The sequence below is a fragment of the Mytilus trossulus genome, chromosome 1 (genome assembly GCF_036588685.1).
Source record: "Mytilus trossulus isolate FHL-02 chromosome 1, PNRI_Mtr1.1.1.hap1, whole genome shotgun sequence".
Taxonomy (NCBI): domain Eukaryota; kingdom Metazoa; phylum Mollusca; class Bivalvia; order Mytilida; family Mytilidae; genus Mytilus; species Mytilus trossulus.
The window spans coordinates 35245289-35268033 of NC_086373.1; the positions used below are offsets into that span (position 1 = coordinate 35245289).

A 22745-nucleotide genomic window follows, 5' to 3' on the forward strand; every position below is an offset into this window, starting at 1 on the left:
CTAAGATTTAGGAAAAATGGTTAAAAATTGACTATAAAGGGCAATAACTCCTAAAGGGGTCATTTGATCATTTCGGTCATGTTGACTTATTTGTAAATCTTATTTTGCTGAACATTAATGCTGTTTACAGTTTATCTCTATAATATTTTTCAAGATAATAACCAAAAACAGCAAAATTTTCTTAAAATTACCAATTTAGGGTAGCAACCCAACAACAGGTTGTTCGATTCATCTGAAATTTTCGGGGCAGATAGATCTTGACCTGATAAACAATTTTACCCCATGTCAGAATTGCTCTAAATGCTTTGGTTTTTGAGTTATAAGCCAAAAACTGCATTTTACCCCTATGTTCTATTTTTAGCCATGGCGGCCATCTTGGTTGGTTGACCGGGTCACCGGACACAATTTCTAAACTAGATACCCCAATGATGATTGTGGCCAAGTTTGGTTAAATTTGGCCCAGTAGTTTCAGAGGAGAAGATTTTTGTAAAAGTTAACGCCGGACGCAGGACGACGACGACGACGACGGACGACGGACGACAAGTGATGAGAAAAGCTCACTTGGCCCTTTGGGCCAGGTGAGCTAAAAAAGGCTATAAATATCAACAGTTAACACATTATTAATGTTCATGAACAATTGAAAAAAGAACACAAACAAAAATTAGGTTGGCAATGCATATTAAAAGAAATACAAGTTATACAGATGTTCTTAATAAATTACAATCATTAATATACTTTATGGTGATTTTTATAATGACTGGTAGACTGCTATTTAAAAGTACAGTCAAATGCTTAAGTGTTATAGTGGACTGCAATTTAATAAAATTGAAATTAAGATTTTTATTAATATTTTGTATATAGGTATCCCTTAATGATTTATAGCATGGACAGATTGAGAAGAAATGGTATTCATCCTCAATTTCTTGTCTGTTACAGGATAAGCAAATGCGTTTACTTCTTTCAATGTTGGTATAACGTACGCCCTCTTTCAATTGCTAGGGAATGTGCACTTAGTTTAAATTTACTGAAAACTGATCGGTCAGTTTTGAATTTACATATATCAATATATGGGGGCCTTTTTCTAATTCTTTTAGTATGACAAAAGAAATTAAATTTTTCACATTTATTGATAGAACAATTTATAATTTGATGAGCCTGGTCATAGATTTTTTGTTGGATACTATTTATGTGATATTTTAAATTATAAGTATCAAAAGTGAGATGACCAAAACCTAATTTATTTAACCAGTCTTTTACAATGTTAACCCATTTACTTGTTTTCTCTACATTATTATATATTTTATGGACTAAAGTGTTAGGCGAGTTTACAATATGGTTTAGAAATTTTATAGCTGAAAGCTGAATTTTAAAGTACAAAGGGATTCTGTTTGTCTCAGTTAAACAGGCTACATTTGTTGTTTTGCACTGTACACCTAAAATTTCTTTAATAAATTTAATATGTAAATGTTCAAATGGATCTGAATCTTTGAACACTTGGCTTACACCCCAAACTTCACTTCCATAAAGAGTTATTGGAACAACTAAAGTATCAAATAATTTTTCAAGCATACTGCAGGGATTATCTAAAGAGACTGTTTTTTTAATTTTAAACCAAGCCTTTCTTCCTTTTTCCATAAGATTTTTTTTTGAATGACTTAAACTTCCTGAACAATTTATAGTTATTCCAAGGTAACAAATAGATTTAACAGTCTCAAGATTTTCTTTTTCTACTTTAAAATAGTTACAGTGAGATTTTCCATTAGAATTGAATATTATAATTTTTGATTTTTGTTTGTTAACATCAAGTTTCCATAGGGAACAAAATTTAGTTAACTCATTTAGTGCATTTTGTAGCCCTTCTTGGGTTTCAGATAATAAAATAATGTCATCTGCATATAATAATGATGTTAATTTAACATCTCCTATAATAATTGGTTGAGTGTTTGCATGATCAAGGTCATTTACAAGGCCATTTATGAATAGAACAATTGATTTTTACAGTTATCTCATATCATATGTATTGTGATATGAATTTCGGAGTTGTCTGTCATGTATTGTACTTAGTTGCTAGAGTTGTCCTTATATTATGTACTGAATGTACTATGGATTTCATGGTTGTATGGCTTGTACTGTGCTAAGGATTCTTGGATTGCCTTCATTTAATATGCTTCGGGTTGTTTGGGTTGTGCTATTGATTTTGGTGTTGTCTGTCATTAATTGTGCTATTAATTTTTGAGTTGTCTGTCATGTATTGTGCTATGGATTTTGGTGTTTTCTGTCATGTTTTGTGCTATGGATTTTGGAATTGTCTGTCATGTATTGTGCGATGAAGTTGTCTGTCATGCATAATGCTATTGATTTTAGGGATGTCTGTCATGTATTGTGCTATGGATTTTGGGGTTGTCTGTCATGTATAATGCTATTGATTTTAGGGTTGTCTGTCATGTATTGTGCTATGAATTTTAGGATTGATTTTCATGTAACATGCTTCGGATTTATGAGTTGTGCACTAAGTGTTATGTTATGGATGTATGCAGTGGTCTGTTATGTCTTGTGCTATGGATTTTCGGATTGTCTGTCGTGTACTGTGCTATGGATTTTGGGATTGCCTGTCATGTAATGTGCTTCGGATTTTGGGTTGTCTGCAAAGTGTTGTGCTATGGATTCTGGGGTTGTCTGTCATGTTTTGTGCGATGCAGTTGTCTGTCATGTATAATGCTATTGGTTTTAGGGTTGTCTGTCATGTATTGTGCTATGAATCTTAGGGTTGTTTTTCAGGTAATATGCTTCGGATTCATGAGTTGTCCACTATGTGTTATGTTATGGATATTTGCAGTGGTCTATCATGTCTTGTGCTATGGATTTTCGGGTTGTCTGTCGTGTATTGTGCTATGGATTTTCGGGTTGTCTGTCGTGTATTGTGCTATGGATTTTCGGGTTGTCTGTCGTGTATTGTGCTATGGATTTTGGGATTGCCTGTTATGTAATGTGCTTCGGATTTTGGGTTGTCTGCAAAATGATGAGCTATGGATTCTGGGGTTGTCTGTCATGTATTGTGCGATGCAGTTGTCTGTCATGTATAATGCTATTGATTTTAGGGTTGTCTGTCATGTATTGTGCTATGAATTTTAGGGTTGTTTTTCAGGTAATATGCTTTGGATTCATGAGTTGTCCACTATGTGTTATGTTATGGATATTTGCAGTGGTCTGTCATATCTTGTGCTATGGATTTTCGGGTTGTCTATCGTGTATTGTGCTATGGATTTTGGGATTGCCTGTCATGTAATGTGCTTCGGATTTTGGGTTGTCTGCAAAGCGTTGTGCTATTATTTTTCTAGTTGTCTGTCATGTATTGTTCTATGGATTTTGTTGTTGTCTGTCGTGTTATATGCTTTGGATTTTTGGGTTGTCTGACATGTATTGTGCTATGGATTTTGGGGTTGTCTGTCATGTTATATGCTACGGATGTTGGGATTGTCTGTAATGTTATATGCTTCGGATTTTGGGGATTGTCTACTATGTGTTGTGCTAGGGAAATGGGATTATATTTTTCATGTATTGAGCTTTTAGTTTTTAGAGTTATCTCATCTGTACGTTGCTATTAATTTCGGAGCTGTCTGTTACGTATTTTAACAAGTTGTTGGAGTTGTCCGTATGTACTTCAGATAGATAGACAGATATGATCTGACACATATAGTACAAGACACATGACTGACATATTTAGGACAATAAAGATAAGATTTGACGCATATGACAAAACATATATGACTGACATGTTTAGGACTAGACAGATAGGAATTGACACAAGTAGGACCAGTCAGATGACTCATATACATGTATGTATGACTAGACAGATCGGTTCTGACACAGATAGAACCAGACACATGACTGACATATTTATAACAATATAAATAGAACTTGACACATAAAGGATACCACAGATATGACTACACAGATCCAATCTGGCATATATAGCACAAACATATGTTTAGGATTAGAAAAATATGATCAAATAGATTTGACTGACATGTGTTTAGGACTAGACAGAAAGGACTGACAGATATGACTGACATGTGTTAAGGACTAAACAGATAGGAGTGACATGTTTAAGACTGGACAAATATGACTGATATATGTTTCGGACTAGACAGATACGACTGACATGTGTTTACAACTAGACAGACAGGAACAGACAGATATGATCTTGCACATGTAGGAGTGACATATGCTTAGGACTAGACAGATATGACTGACAAATATGATTGACATGTGTTTAGGACTAGACAGACAGGAGCCACACATATTTATGACTAGACAAATATGACTGACATATGTTTAGAACCAGACAGATAGGACTGACATATGTTAAGGACTAGACAGATAGGACTGACATATGTTAGGACTAGACAGATATGACTGACATATGTTTCGGATAAGACAGATATGACTGACACATGTTTTGGACAAGACAGATATGACTGACATATGTTAAGGACCAGACAGATATGACAGACATATGTTTAGGACCAGACAGATATGACTGAAATATGTTTAGGACTAGACAAATATGACTGACATATGTTTAGGACCAGACTGATATTACCGACATATGTTTCGGACTAGACAAATAGGACTGACATATGTAAAGGACTAGACAGATATGACTGAAATATGTTTCGAACTAGACAGATATGACTGACATATGTTTCAGACTAGACAGATATTACTGACATATTTTTAGGACTAGACAGATATGACTGACATATGTTTAGGACTAGACAGATATGATTGACATGTGTTTAGGACTAGACAGATGGGACTGACATGTTTATGACTAGTCAGATATGACTGACAAATATGATTGACATGTGTTTAGGACTAGACAGATGGGACTGACATGTTTATGACTAGTCAGATATGACTGAATTTGTTTAGGACTAGACAGATATGACTGACATACGTTTCAGACCAGACAGATATGACTGACATATGTTTAGGACTAGACAGATATGACTGACATATGTTTTGGACTAGACAGATATGATTGACATATGTTTAGGACTAGACAAATATGACTGACATATGTTTAGGACTTGGCACATAGGACTGACATATGTTTATACCAGACAGATATGATGGACATGTGTTTAGGACTAGACAGATATGACTGACATATGTTTAGGACTAGGCACATAAGACTGACACATGTTTATACCAGACAGATATGATTGACATGTGTTTAGGACTAGACAGATAGAACTGACATGTGTTTAGGACTAGACAAATATGACTGACATATGTATCAGACCAGACAGATATGATTGACATGTGTTTAGGACTAGACAAATATGACTGACACACGTTTATGACTAAACAGATATGACTGACACATGTTTAGGACTAGACAAATATGACTATATGTTTAAGAGTAGACATATATGACTGACATATGTTTAGGACCAGACAATATGACTGACATATGTTTAGGACTAGACATATATGACTGACACATGTTTAGGACTAGACAAATATGACTGACATATGTTTAGGATTAGACAGATAGGACAGACATGTTTAGAACTAGACAGATAGGACAGACATGTTTGGGACTAGACAGATATGAGTGACATCTGTTTAGGACTAGACATATATAGGACTGACATGTTTAGGACCAGACAGATATGAGTGACATATGTTTAGTATTAGACAAATATGACAGACATATTCAGAACTAGACAGATAAGACTGACTTGTATTAACGACTAAACAGATAGTATATGTCACAAAGAGGATCAGACATGTTGGATAAATAACAGAGGGACCTGACATACAGCAACAGACATAAAAAAACCAGACAGGTAAGACAAGGAAGATTGCTAAAATTTTCAGATGACAAATCTTGCTTGCAATATTCCTTCTATGGGCCAATTTCAAATTAAAAAATCATATTCACTGGTGTAAAAATTTATTGATCAGTTGAACAGTAAACTGAACAACTTGTGCAACAAAAAATTATTCAAATACTGTACAAATGAAATTCAACAAAATACATTTAACTGAATTACACATGTTTAATTAAAGCTTTAAAAGTTAGGTTTTTGCTGATTTCTTAACATGTTGAAGAAACAAAATGGTGGAACAAAAAAAGGAACACACAATGAAAACAGAATTATTTCTATACTGTAAAACTATTCTTATCTGTTATTACAATATGTGCAATTTATATTAAACATGGAAAAGAAATACAATGGAACAAACAAAAAAAACGCAGTGACCACAGTATTCCTTCTAAAATGTTAACCTATTCTTACATGTACAAATTTGCTTATCGATTCAAACTGTTTGACTTGCCTGAGGCTCTTCTAAAATAGTTTGATTCAAACTGTTTGACTTGCCTGTGGCTCTTCTAAAATAGTTTGGTAAAAATTCTGACCTGTCAAACAGTTTGTTTTGATGGAACAAATTTGGTCTGAAGTTTTAAAGAACTGCAAAAAATGGTGAGAAACACTTTAATAGTCAAGTCAAAGAAAACCTTATAATGATCAATCAAATGAAAAAATGGTAGAGTAAAATATAACACAAAATAACAAGTTAATTAAGATACAAAACATGGGTTATTGGTAAAGTAATATCAATAATGATTAACAAAAACAAGAAACAAATATGCTTTGGTTGTACTCATGGATCTAAAAGAAAAACTCCTGTTGAAAGCAATTACCAATATGTACTATCCTAAACCTTTAGGACAAAGTACAAAGCTTTATTAGGGATGTATTCAATATCTTAACAGCTAGTATAGTCACTATGTCTTAGATGTCTATCAATGTTGAAGGATATGCAGTGTAGCTAGCATATCAGAATAATTTCATGGCCCGAGAACACAGTTATTTTGTAGTGTATTTCTTTCAGACAATAAATTCAAATTAAAAAAATGGCACCTGCTCTTTCTCAAAAAGATTTTTACAGTGTAGTGTTCTACCAGTGAGACAAATAATATCAAAATTATAGAAACTTCTACCAGCTCTAATTCAAAATATTGACAATTCTGTGTTAAGGGGGTGTAAAATTCAGTTTGACAGCTTCAGACGTGATAAAATTTGACCTTTTTGAACTGGACCAAATCACTACTTAAAATAAAGATTCAGCACCCAAATTTTTTTAACATGTAATTACATCCCCCTTCTTAATATTTCATGCATTTAATATCAAGAAATAAATTGGGAAAGTGTATTAAATAAGACATGCAAGTTATACACAGTTTACACTAGGGACTATATTCGTAGACAGCGAAAACCAAAGGACGATAACTGTGTTCTTGGACCCCATGGGTAACAACCTTTCTGATGCTCTTTTGGATTCTTTTATTAGTACAAAAAGTGTATTCATTTTGGGGCTATCTAGAATTATTAATCGATTAGTCTAGCTACACATTTTCAGTAGTCAAAATCTATGTAGCCATACATAGCAGCTATGATAGTGAACACAACCCACATAATTGAGCCGTGGTGTAGTGGTTAGTGCATCGGACTACTAACACAAAGGTTCCTGGTTCGATTCCCGTCTGGGATGAAAATTTCAGGGACTGATTTTCGGCTCTCCCTTGACACCATTGGCAAGTATGGTCTTGAGGAAACGATGATAGTCCGTCGGAAGGGGAAGATAAATGGCTGACCCGTGTTAAGAGAGAGCCATATCTCTTGCACGTTAAAGACACCCTTGTAGATTTCGAAAAAGAGTAGGCTAATGCCGCTACAAGGCAGCACTCGCACCCGCAAAGTGGAAAGGGATTAATATAAGTTGCAAAACTTGTTTCCCAATCCACTATAAATAAATATGTTTAAACTAACCCAGATAATTCTTTAAACCAAAACTTCCTGAATCACACACAAAAAAATAACAGATTCAATTACTTCTCTCATACACTTTTGGCGTCCTTAAAAACATTTACATTTATATTTTAGCAATTTCGTAAGATTGATTATACTATTGATATTTATTCAAATTCTAAAAGAAGATGACTAATCATGCATAATATAAAGAACAATAAGTGAAAGTCTTTTGGGGCAAAGTTGTAATAAATCACTACCAAACCACTTCTAATATTTAAATTGATATCACAATCATATTTCTCTAGTAGAGTGTTTATACTAGGTGGTCACTATAACAAGTCATGAAAACATTTCTGCAAATGAATAACTGAGATTCAGGAAGACTAAAAAAATCCTTAACAATTTGTCAAATGAATTTCAGAGCAATATTAAATGTATTATAAGTGAAATCTGACAGGTAAATGTCTCCCTCTAAGGCAATTGAGAAATCCTGTATTCAACATTATAGGTGATACAAAGGTAACCCTATATAGATGTAGAAAAAAAAATATACTTGAAACAGAAAAAAAAACCAACATTGTTCTCAATGCACAAATATAATATCAGTCAAAACAAATTGAAGTTAATACCCCAAAAGCATATCCAACAAAAATTAGGTAGAAGCTGAATGAAAGACAAATTTTTGAATGCGTTATCACTAATTTGATTTTCGAATAAAGAAATAAAACAGTTTATAAATATAATATGATATTCTTAAACTTTATTCATCAGTTCTGTGGTTAAATATCACAGCCACAAAGCAATAACAGAATATACAATAATAATCAGAAATTAATGCAAAGTTTAATGAATGTGAAAAATGTTACATAATGAATAATTAAAATTCCAATTATAACTTTTTTCAAAACATATGAAGAAATGGTAAAAATAAACCTCACATTATTGTCAGTTGTTGAAGATTCACAAAAAACCATACACATGCATCAAAATCTAAATTTACAGTATTCATTAATTTATTTGTAATTGTTATATGTTAACAAATTGTCCTAAAATCATGTCCAGCATATGTATATCATCATAAAATTTTGCACAATTTAAAATAATTCAATTTTAAGCCATATTTACTGGCTGACCTTCTCTTTTTCACTTAAAACTTCAATAAACGGTGATTCATACAATGACATAGGTGGGCAGGTACAAACAATGTTCTGGTCTCCAAATATGTCATCAATCCTCGATACTGAAGGCCAAAATTTAGTGGATGCTTTCAGGTAGGGCTACAAAAACAAATAATTACATGCTTTCAAAAATAAAATAAGCTACAATTTATTTATTTTTTTATATTGGTGACTGTTTCATGATTCTGTGATAAATCAGTGTATAATATATAGTGCATAATATAATGTACTGTGGATTCTTACTTGTTCATGGATACCAATTTTAGTGGATTTTGATGCTAAAGGTGAACCAAAAATATAAATAAATAAATTTGGTGTATTTACTGTCTTCTGATTGGTTAAAATTATTAGTTTTATTTTCAATGTTGTCAATTTTGATGGCGACACGCCCACTTTGACGTTGTGTATTCATACGCAAACATGTGTGTACGTTGTTTTTGTTAATATAAATATTATAAAATGTTCTTTGAGCCTTATTTTTATAAAATTTATTTATAATGAATGGCAATAATTCATTCTGATTTTATTGAACTATAAAACTAATTTTTGACTCTTCACATTTTACATAATCCGCTTCGCAAATTATTCAATGTGAGAAGTCAAAAATTAGTTTTATGGTTCAATAAATTCAAAATAGATAATAGCCATTCATTAAATGTTCAACAAAGTATCCTTTACACATTTTCTTTAGTCTTGTATGCAGACTTTGACATATTCATGAAGTTAAATATATAAAGAAAAAGTAAAATCACAAAAATACTGAACTCAGAGGAAAATCAATTAGGAAAGTCCATAATCACATGGCAAAATCAAATAACAAAACGCATCAAAAACTAATGGACAAGAACTGTCATATTCCTGACTTGGTACAGGCATTTTCAAATGTAGAAAATGTACTATATATCAGAAATAAATGAATCCACAATGGTATAGAGATTTCTCTGGTAATAAAAGTCACATATTCTGGTCATTGACTTTTCATGCGTTCAAATATTTTTAAAAGATTTGGAATGAAACAATGTCGATGGTTCTAATGTTAAACAAAGTTCTTTTGTAAATGACACCAATTGAGGCTCTAGATGAGCACCACAACCACATAATTTAACATTTCAATTGACTCTGCAGTTCCTAAAAAATCTCTCATGTCAGTTGATTAATAAGAGAAAACCTCTGGGGTCTTGCCCATAAAACTAAACTCAGTATTAAGCATATAATAATGTGAGCTTGATCTTGATTTAGTTGATTCCTGAATCTGATTTCGAAAATCATGCCCAAAATTGTTTTGACTGCAAAAGTATGCAAGGCCTGATGTTCATGCTTATTTCTGATACGAAACAAATATGAGTCATCCAAAAATGCTTCCTGAATATTGATATACTTATCAAAAAACTTTCTATGAAGATGTTGTGCCTTAAAGGGTTGGAGATGCATGAAAACATTTCCAGACCAAATGAGCTAAAGACTCTATATACTGAAAATAGTGTCAACTGATACTGATATAATTCTTGCTATTAATTTGAACCCAATATCAAAATCTGAATACCTACAAGCGTTTTTAGTTAAGAAAGAAATGATCAGCAACATTGAATAAACTAATACTTACTAATGGAAAGGCTGCTACTTCTCGTGAGTACGGGAGATCCCAGTTAGAAGATATTACTGTTTTTTGACAATGCGGTGACATCTGTAATGTTATCATAACAATTTATAAATATAAGTACGTCGTCACACAGGTCCAAAGCTTATCTGATAGAAGATTATGAATAAAAAATATATGACAAAGTTTAAAAAAATACAAATACATGTACTATATATCAGAAAACTTTCTTGTGTCTTATTTTTGCAGTAAGCATAACCCATCTCCCATAAAAATTGCATGAATGTAGTGAGGTTGAATTATAATTGAATTGCAAGCCAATTATAATTCAGCAATGATTTTTTAGCTTATTTTGAAGAAATTGAAAAATATAACTGCTAGTAGCTAAACATTATTTCTATATTCAGCTTTTATGAATGTTTGAAACATCTTAATATTTGTCAAATTCTCACTATTCAATGCCTATTGAAGCCACCAACTTAATTGCAACTATGATGAGAATTCCTTTAAATAGTAACTATTTTAATTTATCTAATGTGCTGTATAAAATGTGCATAATGTTGAAGGCCTTACTTCGTCCTATAATGGTTTACTTTTTACACATAGCGACTTGGATGGATAGTTGTCTCATTGGCACTCGTACCACATCTTCTTTTTTCTATATACTGAATATAAATCTTTTACCTTTAATGGATTAATTTTTGAGTCAGATCTTCCTTCTTCAATATCATTTATTTCTTTTCTTATTGCTGTAAAAGAGATTACTTTTACTGAAACAGGTTAAAACAATATTTTTTCATGTTTATTTACGCATAGACATAATGATGGAACAGTGCAACAACAAAATGTGTATCCTAAAAAAATATTCTTTCAAAAATATTCTTTCAAGATTTTGTTTAACTCATTTCCTTGGTTTGATGAAATAACCAATAAACAGCTGATCTATGAGCACATTATAAGCACTTCACATTTTTAAAGAATAAAGTTCAATTATTTCTCAATGTCATATTAGAATTTTATGAAAATCAAAAGTGAGCTTACATAGTTTACCAACAATGAGAGCACAACATATATCTTGTTTCCTTTAAAAACTTTGATAACTTCAGGTGACATGGTTACTTAAGCTTGTTAACAGGAATAAAAGGGGTAAACATTTAATTGGTTTACATCCTATGGTGATAATTTTTTTATATGCATTGAAATGTTATGTGAAATTTTTACTATAGAACTGTACAGGATAAAACTTCACTCATGAAAAGTATTTGTTTATTTGAAGCAAAGATAAATTCTGCACAATTTTTTGAAAAATTACAATTCAATATAGACTAATAGGTAAAATCAATGGTAGTAATATTCCTATACTTAACTTACCTATAAGAGCATCACAGAATCTGTCTAATTCATCTTTGTCTTCTGATTCTGTTGGTTCAATCATCAATGTTCCTACTACAGGCCATGATGTTGTTGGAGAATGGAATCCTAAAAGATCAAATCAGAACTAAAAAATCAGTGACAACTCTTTACGTTTGATCTTTAATGAAATATGGTATCAAAAGGCAAAATGGGGAGGGTTTGTATTAACAGGAAAGCAACCACTTGTTATGCCTGTAACAAGTTGTATTCTCAGGGCCATGTGTGGTTGATTGTTTTTGTCAATCCTTTTTCAGTACTATGTACTACTATCATTTAGTTACGCTCAAGAGCTGTTGTTATGTCGTCAAAATGAAATTCAAGGCAAACATACAGTAATTGAGAAAAGTCACAAATTTTTGTTCAATTTTGCATATAGCTTACATTCCTAAACTATTGAACTCCTGCATTAATTACTAACGACAGTGAACCAAAGACTGTGAATAAATGAACTAATTAATTATCAGTTTTGTTCGGTCACAAGTTGAATATTTTCGATACTAGAATTTTTTTATTAGTTATTCTTATTATTACATTGGCAAATAGCTTTTTCCTCTTAATCAAAGTATAAAATGTCACAAATTGTTTTGATCTGAAGTCTTGACAAAGCCTACTGTTGTATGAAGTCAGAGGATTAAAATAACCAGTTTTATTTTGAATGTGAAATTATAGGTTTTTATTTCAATGGGAAATCAATGTAATTCAATGCAACCAATGTAATAAATAAAAGCAGTTATTCCTACCATAATCCTGAAGTCTCTTTGCAATATCCATCACTTCTACATTAGCACTTTTCTTAAAATCTCTACAGTCAAGTATAAATTCGTGAGCAACCATACCTATAAAATGTGAAAGAAAAAAATATATTAAATAACCATACAGGCCAAGGAATGTAAACATCAATGTCTGGGCCCACTTCTTTCACCAGTTCAGTTTCCCATATCTTGAATTGAACACTAGTTGCTATATTATGCTCGACCCTTATATTCATGGGTAGTACAGGAATAAAAGTACTATCATACATCATATATTGGAACTCTTCTGATTTTGATACTCTATGAAACAAATGTAGTTAGCTTTTTATATACCTGGCTTTCCTAAAACTCTGATTAAAAATAAAGATAAGGACACTTATATTATAGATTTTCCTTAAAATTTACAATTCAAAGGAAGAGAAGTTTTCAAAATATATAATCAGAGCTGATTTTGAAACTCATCTGTGATACTGCCGATCAATGAAAAACTAACCTTCTTCATTTTTGTACAGTGTTTTATAATAGCCATCAAGCCTTCTACTCATATAATTAGCATTAAGTATAGCAGCTTCTGATGCCTGACGTAATCCCTCAGCTCCCATCATTCTGATGTAGGCCCAAGAGATCGGTAAAATAGCACTAGAACCAAAGGGTGCTGCTGACACTACACCAAATGACTTGGCTTCTGGACCTGTGGTGCCATATGGAGGAATAACTGGATGTGTTGGTAAGTAGGGTGCCAAATGTTTTCGTCTAAAATTTTATCATAAGTCAATATGAAGAATTAATGCATACACACTTTAGGAAGACACAGAAAGTAAATCATTTATATCTGTTGAAAAAAATCTTTTTAACATGATTTTATTTTCAGTCACATTAACAATTGGTTCAGGAAGTTTTTTCAAAGTACAGTGAAAGTGTTCATTGGAAAAAACATTTTGAAATAACTTTAACTATAAAACCTATTCTTTTAAGGAAATTTCAACATGTATTATTTTTAACTACAATTACCCATGCACCATACCATTAACAGGCAAAAAAGTTATGTCCTCTTTCAGAATGTTGAAAATTAACTTTTCTAATCATTAATATAGAAAACCCAAAATGTTCAGGTAATCTACAGAGATGCTTCTGTAAAATTTCTATGATTTTACTTACACACCAATAGGACCCATTCCAGGCCCACCACCTCCGTGAGGTATACAGAATGTTTTATGTAAATTAAGATGAGATACATCAGATCCATAGTCAGCAGGTCTACATATACCAACCTTAAAAAAATGCAATACACATACTACATACATGCAATTTGTACCAAGTAATATCATTTGATTTTAATTCCTGAATGTAAAAAATTACATTAAATGATATGAAGAAAGATATCACACCTGTAATCATATTCTTGTTATTTAGAGATCCTTTTTTTGTTGTCTACCTTATGAGGTACATAAATCTTTATTGACAATGGAGAGCTAGGGAAAAGAGTAAATTTACCTGTGCGTAATGTGAGTAACCTTTAAGATTTTCAAATCTTTTAATTACAATAATTTGTTGTATAGCTAAATACTTTTGTCAACAGAAATTATTTTTCATGAAAAACTAGTCAAATCACTCATACATTACTTTTAACTTATCATGCTTTGCATTGGAAAAAGCTAATTCTGTCCGGTATGGAACCAGTCTACTATTGACAAAGGGAAGTAATTTGTTTAAAAAGTGTGTAATTACAGAATCAAATTGGCAAATGGGATGCATGGACTATTGTAAATATCTATCTGACCAAATGAAAACTCCATTCATATCAAAATGAACTACAGTTTGACAGAAGTAAAATGGCAATTCTTCAGTTTGATTTATATTTAATAAATAAAAGTTATAAATCAAATTTAAATAGTCTGACAAAGACTAACACATTCTGGGGAAAGGTTACATTTCTTCTACAATCAAAAATACCTGAGCATTCATATTGGCACCATCCAAGTATACCTGTCCACCATATTCATGGATCAAATCACAAATTTCTCTGCAATGAAAAGAAGGATTTTAAAATATAGAAGAAGGGAAATTAGTAGCATACTGATGATACCACCACCTAAATACTTGACCGTAAACAAGAAGTTGTTGAGTGATGAAACTGAAAATACAACACACAGTATAGATGACATATATAAACCCTGAAACCAAATTTCAAAAATCCTTGTCATGCAGTTCTTGATAGAAATGTGACGAAATTTTTAAATTGGATGTCATGTGTAAAAGGATATAAGTGTTCGGCAAATGTTGAGTGATGAATCTGAAAATGCATCACATGGTATAGGTGAGTTATATAAACCTTGAAACCAAATTTCAGAAATCCTTGTTATGCAATTCCTGAGAAAGATGCAACGAAAAGTATTAATGGGACAGACAGACAGACGGACAGACAGATAGAGGTAAAACAGTATACCCCCACTTTTTATAATAATAAACAGATATTAGAAAATTGTTTCAAGATTAATTGAGAATACATGTGTATATTGGCTATATAACTTTTTACATATAATGTTCAAAAAAAATTCTGTTAAATCTTGGGCTGACACTATAACCCACATCTTATACTTATCTCATGTTCACTTTTGGAAAATGGTCATATTAATAACTTTTTCTATAACACAATTTTCTTTCACAATCAAAAATGAAAAAAAATCCACACCTTCATGTTGAAAATGTATAAAATCCTACCTGATATCTTTATCAAAAACCCCATTTGTAGATGGGTAGGTAATCATCATACAAGCCAAAGTGTCCTTGTGTTTCTCTACCTGTAATATAATTCACAGAATCCAAGAATATGTCTACTGTAAACCAACTTATTTTTCGCGGATACTTTATTTCGCGTTTTACCCTTTCTTGACCACTTTGCTGCTATTTAATTTCGCGATTTTCTGATTTATTTGATGAAGTTTAATAAGATTTACATATTCAAGACGATTTATATTAGCGTTATTTTTCTACTCGCGAAAGTTTCCAAAATATATTGGTTTACAGTATTTAAACTGTATATCAATATCTTAATGGATAAGAAGCTTTGTGTATACTTGGTGGAACTTAATTTTTAACCTATGAACAGACAGTTGCTATTGTTTTATTGTGTTGTTGGGTTTACTGTCTCTCTTGAACCCAAAATCTCCTTTTAATATAGCCAATATCATTTTGATTGCATCCATATAGTATTGTATGTAAAATGTATCAAATTGGTTCAATATCAAATATGGTAACCTATAGTTGTTAATGTCTGTGTCATTTTGGTATTTTGTGGATAGTTGTCTCATTGACAATCATACCACATCTTCTTTTTATATTAAACATTTTGATTATTTGTAATATTCAGAAGTGTTTTACTGAAATTCATACTTGATTGACTAATTGTGGTTTGCATAAATCCAGTTGCAAAAATTTCATGCATATTCAGGATAAAGATATTGAATTATATCTGAACATAAAGGTCACTTTCTAGCAGTTCTCACAAAGATTAGCAACTATTGAAAAAAAAAAAAAAAGCAAAATAGACCAAATGGCGCAAATAAAGTTTATATTTTTTGGCGCAAATGAAAGATTGGATTTTTGAAAAAAAATTGAAGCAAATGCATGCGCCCAATCTGTTGATTAACTGACAAAACATCATAACTAGATGTTTTGCTCTTACTTGAACCTACATCTAACCATTACCTAAATTTTCAGAACATTAACAATACCAGTAGATACATGCTAGTTTTTTATAATCAGCAAATGCATCTGTTCTTATCAAAAGTAATTTGATGAGTAAAGACAATTGACATAGATGAATTATCATAAAATAACATTTAAACACAAATGAAATGACCTAAAACCAAATTAAACACAAATGAATTAACATAAAACCAAATTAAATACAGGTGAATTAACATAAATTAAAATCAAACATAAATGAACCAACATAAAATAAAACAATAAACAGCTGCACCATGAGCGCATGATATGCCCGATGTCTTATGTGGAAGTTATATGCAACAATCATAAATAGTTTCTGAGAAAGTTTTAAGCAATAACCATATATAGTTTTTGAGACACGGTGGGAAACCCCCCACCCTGTTTTTTTTTTTACAAAAAACTAAATATCACTAAAATAAAATTTTGAATCAAAACCAAAAAGTATACAGATATTTAGATTAATATAACAAAGAAGTGTGTAAAGTTTTAAGCAATAATCATAAATTATTTTTGAGATACGGCGCGACATGTAAAAAAAAATCCCCTGTTTAACAAAATACTCAATAACTCAAAAATAAAATTTTGAATCATCACCAAAAAGTATACAGATCTTAAGATCAATATAACAAAGAAGTGTGTAAAGTTTTAAGCAATAATCATAAATTGTTATAGAGATACGGCACAACATGTAAAAAAACCATCCCCCTTTTTTACAAAATACACAATAAGTTAACTCAAAAATGAAATTTTGAATCATCACCAAAAAGAATACAGATATTAAGATTAATATAACTAAGAAGTGTTTAAAGTTTTAAGCCATAATCCAGAATCGTTTTTGAGATACAGTGCAACATGTGAAAAAAACACACCCCTGTTTTAGTTACAAAGTGCCGTAAATCAAAAAGTTTAAATCTAATTTTCACCAAAAAGTATACAGATCATTTGACCATCATAAGAAACAACTGTTTTAAGTTTCATGAAATTTGGATAAGTCGTTCTCAAGTTACGGTGCGACATGTTTAAGCAGGACAGACAGACGGACAGACACTGGACATGTGTATACCATAATACGTTCCGTCAAAATTTTGACGGGCGTATAAAAACAAGAATGTGTCCAAAGAACACGGAAGCCCCACTCTCACTATCATTTTTTATGTTAAGTGGACCGTGAAATTAAGGTGAAACTCTAATTTGGCATTAAAATTTGAAAGATCATATCATAGAAAACATGTGTACTAAGTTTCAAGTTGATTGAACTTGAACTTCATCAAAAACTACCTTAAACAAAAACTTTAACCTGACGCAGGACCGACGGACAAACAGAGGCACAGACCAGAAAACATCATGCCCATAAATGGGGCATAAAAATGATGATGTCAGGCAGGACTTGCTAGTACATTTAAGTGTAAATAAGTTTTATAAAATCTGAGCAGACTTATGTATTATGGCAAGACTTTAAACACAAATTTGAATCTTTAACAGTAGAGCAGGTGAGACGTTTCAGCTTATACACTTTCTTCACTGAATATCTTGCAAGAAACCCATACCACAAATATAGTTACCCCATTACTCATAAAAAGTCAGAAATTTACATAACCAAAACTTTAATTTTTCAAGCTGACGATGAATATGAGGTGAAGAACAATAAACATATAACAGACATGAATTTTGTAACAAAACCTATCTGTGTACAAAGTATGTAGCCTCCTACCCTCTGAAATATAAAGCTTAATACAGCTTTTGTCCCCACCAACAGACATAATCCTTATGTTTTAATTTTGCCACTTATGTCGCAGAAGAGACAAAAAAACACAATTTTTTCTCATACTATGTTAGGCCACGGTTTTTTTATTTGTTGGTTTACGGATCCGCGGACCCGATTTTTCCGATTTTCAGAATAAAAATAAAATTTACTTTTCATGCTTTTTTATTACTGCTGACCCTTATAAATGCATTTTCCTTGAAATATAATTAAAATTTTCTTTTTTTATGAAATGAAATGCATTAATCATTAACAAAGTTGATAACACTTTCTGTTGTGAAAAATAAAACTTCCAATTTACGTTTCTAAAAATAGACAAATCAATTTTAACTGACCTTGAAATGTCTTTTGCGCAAATAATTTTGCGGAACGAAACCTATGTTTAAAACCAATTACAAAATAAGTGTGTTTCCCTTATTTGTCATCAGTCCGTAAGATGCATCATCTCAGAGAAATAGACTTGTCCAAATGTGGACAGGTGGAATACATCAATTAAAGTACTGAATATTAACAAATCATTTGAAATTTTCTTGTTTCATAGAAAACGAAAAATATCGATCATTGGGATAAAAAACGGATTGCATGACAACTGATTAACCCGATTTTGTCGTTTTTCCAGTGGACGAGTCTATTACGTTTTTCGACACGTGTGTTGAAACTTATTTTTGTATGACGTTTTTACATTTTTTTCTTTATCAGTTTTTGTGCTTGAAGATCATTATTCACCAAGTTTTCTGGAATTGATTGAGAGCTACCCGAATCTGTTTTTCTTGTTTGTGAAATAACGATTTAATTTCGTCTTTGTCCGTGCCCTTTTTTACAGGAAATTATTAAACGATGTCATGCGATGTTCATGATCACTGATCAATAATATTTCATCGAAATGAATGTTAAGAAATGATGACAAAACAGCATATAAGACAAACATTTTGTTAGTAAGGTGAAATATATATTTATTTTGCATATTTTTTCTGTTTTCAAAGATATTTTTTTTCTTTTTTTCCCCCGACCCAACTTTTTTATGGGAAAATTCGTAAACCAACAAATTAAAAAAACGTGGCCTTAACTGCCACAAACAAAGTTGATACTATTGACTTTATTTTCGGTAATCAGACTTACCATAACTCTAAGATGCTTCATATCAATAGCACCATTTCTGTCTACATTTATGGGCTGAATCTTCATACCTGCCATCTGGGCACTGGCTGGATTGGTACCATGAGCAGACGTAGGAATCAAACATACCTTAAAATGATAAAATCGTCAGCAATGGCAGAATAAGTACCCTGAAAATATGTGGGAAACATATCTATGATTGTAAAAAAAACTTAAAATGATCTTATTATAAAAATTTAAAATATATAAACTTATCTAATTTACTTCACTGTTATGTAATCTTAATCGAGGTATAACGTCAATGGTTTGTCTAATATAATTTTTTTTTTAAATAATTAAAAAAACTGCATTTCAATAATCACCATTTATCAAATATATGAATAAACATTATGCATTCCTTTTGAAGTATTTTTTGTAATCACTGCTAGACGTTATGCTTGTTCTTTGAAAACTTACCGTCCTTTGTTTTTGATCTATTGCGGTGAGGTAAGCCATAATAGCTCTCAATCCAGCATATTCACCTTGGGCACCACTGTAAATACAATGGAGATATTTATTTAATAATAAGGTGCACTACACACAAAAAAGTTATATTCTAACAATGTTATAACTATAAAACAACTTTTTAGAAAAAGACATTTTTGCAGATCATGCATCATGCAAGTCCTATAAACTCCCTCTTCCTTTTTGTGGTACTAGATATGTTTTGTCATTTTGGTGTTCTTTCTGTATTGGTTTGATGCCCATATTTTTCTTAACATGTAGTATGCTGCTCTTGTCTTTTTCATTCTTTTTGTTATGTCTGCTGTTGCATGGTCTCCGGTATTAATAACAGCTCTAAGGTATGAAAAACTGTCCATCAACTCTATTTCTTCATTGTCCAATGCAATCGGCTGGATGTTGTTTACCTTTACACGCAATATTTTACTTTTCTTCTTGTTTATTTTTTAACCAGTTGTTGCAGCTATCCTTTGTATATCATCTATTTATGATGAATAATATCATTTATTGTCATATTCCTGACAACCGATAGAGATGATGAAGATGTAATATTACAAATATTTAGTAATTTCTATATTAATTATCAAGTAATCTATTCTTGACTATTTTTGTTGTATAAAATGAGAAAATGTAGTATAATTGCCAATGAGATAACTCTCAGAAAAAGACCAAACAAATGAAATAGAATTCAATATGTAAAAGTTGCTTACATGGTGAGCTAATTATTAACAAGGTTGAGACCAGGGATTCCAAAAAATATTTGAGCCAGCTTAACATTTTTTAACTAGCATTATTGAGTTTAAGTAGTTATTTCCACATTATTTCCTAGGGAAATACTGGAAATTATTATAAGATAATGGTATAAATGACATTTTCATCGTTGTAGAATGAACAACGTAGAAGAAACAGGTGAAATTTCTGAATAACATGAATGCTGAAATGACAAACCCATGTTGGATATCGGATTCAGGCTTGGCCCCAGACAGACTATGTCCTATAAATTTATACCAGAAATGTGACTGTTTTGGAAGCTTAGGTCCAACCAAATATTAAATCATTCCCTTCTATGGAATCTAAAGAAAGTGAGCAACAAGTGGAGCAATTACTAGATATGCTTTCACTGTTGGTGACGCATGCACAAAAAAAGGTGTTAAATAGGATGTATGTGTACATATAATTTTCCCAACTTTTAGTTAGTTGAAGAAAAGTCCAAGTATTGGGTAACAACGTTACAGCATCATAACACAGTATTTCTTGTTTAGTCATTCTCACTTTGTTGTATTCAAAGACAATTCATTTCAGCAAACAAAAAGAACAGAAATCCTGGTCTGTTTGATAGGAATGCAGCAGACAAATTACAAATTACTGTCCTGTTTGGTTAGTTTGTGGGGCAACAATTTACAAATTACTGGCCTGTTTGGTAAGTTTGCGAGGCAACAATTTACAAATCACTGTCCTGTTTGGTTAGTTTGTGGGGCAACAATTTACAAATTACTGTCCTGTTGGGTTAGTTTGCGAGGAAACAATTTACAAATTACTGTCCTGTTTAGTTAGTTTGTGGGGCAACAATTTACAAATTACTGTCCTGTTTGGTTAGTTTGCGAGGAAACAATTTACAAATTACTGTCCTGTTGGGTTAGTTTGCGAGGAAACAATTTACAAATTACTGTCCTGTTTAGTTAGTTTGTGGGGCAACAATTTACAAATTACTGTCCTGTTTGGTAAGTTTGCGAGGCAACAATTTACAAATTACTGTCCTGTTTAGTTAGTTTGTGGGGCAACAATTTACAAATTACTGTCCTGTTTGGTAAGTTTACGGGGCAACAATTTACAAATCACTGTCCTGTTTGGTTAGTTTGTGGGGCAACAATTTACAAATTACTGTCCTGTTGGGTTAGTTTGCAAGGCAACAATTTACAAATTACTGTCCTGTTTGGTTAGTTTGTGGGGCAACAATTTACAAATTACTGTCCTGTTGGGTTAGTTTGCGAGGAAACAATTTACAAATTACTGTCCTGTTTAGTTAGTTTGTGGGGCAACAATTTACAAATTACTGTCCTGTTGGGTTAGTTTGCGAGGAAACAATTTACAAATTACTGTCCTGTTTAGTTAGTTTGTGGGGCAACAATTTACAAATTACTGTCCTGTTGGGTTAGTTTGCGAGGAAACAATTTACAAATTACTGTCCTGTTTGGTTAGTTTGTGGGGCAACAATTTACAAATTACTGTCCTGTTTAGTTAGTTTGTGGGGCAACAATTTACAAATTACTGTCCTGTTGGGTTAGTTTGTGAGGCAACAATTTACAAATTACTGTCCTGTTTGGTTAGTTTGTGGGGCAACAATTTACTAATTACTGTCCTGTTTGGTTAGTTTGCGAGGCAACAATTTACAAATTACTGTCCTGTTTGGTTAGTTTGTGGGGCAACAATTTAAAAATTACTGTCCTGTTTGGTGAGTTTGAGGGGCAACAATTTACAAATTACTGTCCTGTTTGGTTAGTTTGTGGGGCAACAATTTACAAATTACTGTCCTGTTTGGTTAGTTTGTGGGGCAACAATTTACAAATTACTGTCCTGTTTGGTTAGTTTGTGGGGCAACTATTTACAAATTACTGTCCTGTTTGGTTAGTTTGCGGGGCAACAATTTACAAATTACTGTCCTGTTTGGTTTGTTTGTGGGGCAACAATTTACAAATTACTGTCCTGTTTGGTTAGTTTGTGAGGCAACAATTTACAAATTACTGTCCTGTTTGGTTAGTTTGTGGGGCAACAATTTACAAATTACTGTCCTGTTTGGTTTGTTTGCGGGGCAACAATTTACAAATTACTGGCCTGTTTGGTTAGTTTGCGGGGCAACAATTTACAAAT

General features: G+C 31.9%; 1 protein-coding gene across 1 annotated transcript in view; it reads right to left on the reverse strand.

Annotated features, from left to right (window-relative positions):
• Positions 1-8559: 8559 nt before the first annotated feature.
• Positions 8560-22745, reverse strand: part of LOC134722705 (glycine dehydrogenase (decarboxylating), mitochondrial-like) — a 44106-nt gene continuing 29920 nt past the window's right edge. Inside the window, exons 16-26 of the mRNA XM_063586330.1 lie at positions 19833-19908; positions 19380-19505; positions 15491-15570; positions 14723-14792; positions 13928-14040; positions 13263-13522; positions 12758-12853; positions 11976-12083; positions 11289-11353; positions 10611-10691; positions 8560-9106 (exon numbers count right to left, since the gene is read on the reverse strand). Coding sequence (XP_063442400.1) covers positions 8951-9106; positions 10611-10691; positions 11289-11353; positions 11976-12083; positions 12758-12853; positions 13263-13522; positions 13928-14040; positions 14723-14792; positions 15491-15570; positions 19380-19505; positions 19833-19908 — 1231 coding nt within the window. The 3' untranslated portion in view covers positions 8560-8950. The remainder of the gene's footprint in view (positions 9107-10610; positions 10692-11288; positions 11354-11975; positions 12084-12757; positions 12854-13262; positions 13523-13927; positions 14041-14722; positions 14793-15490; positions 15571-19379; positions 19506-19832; positions 19909-22745) is intronic.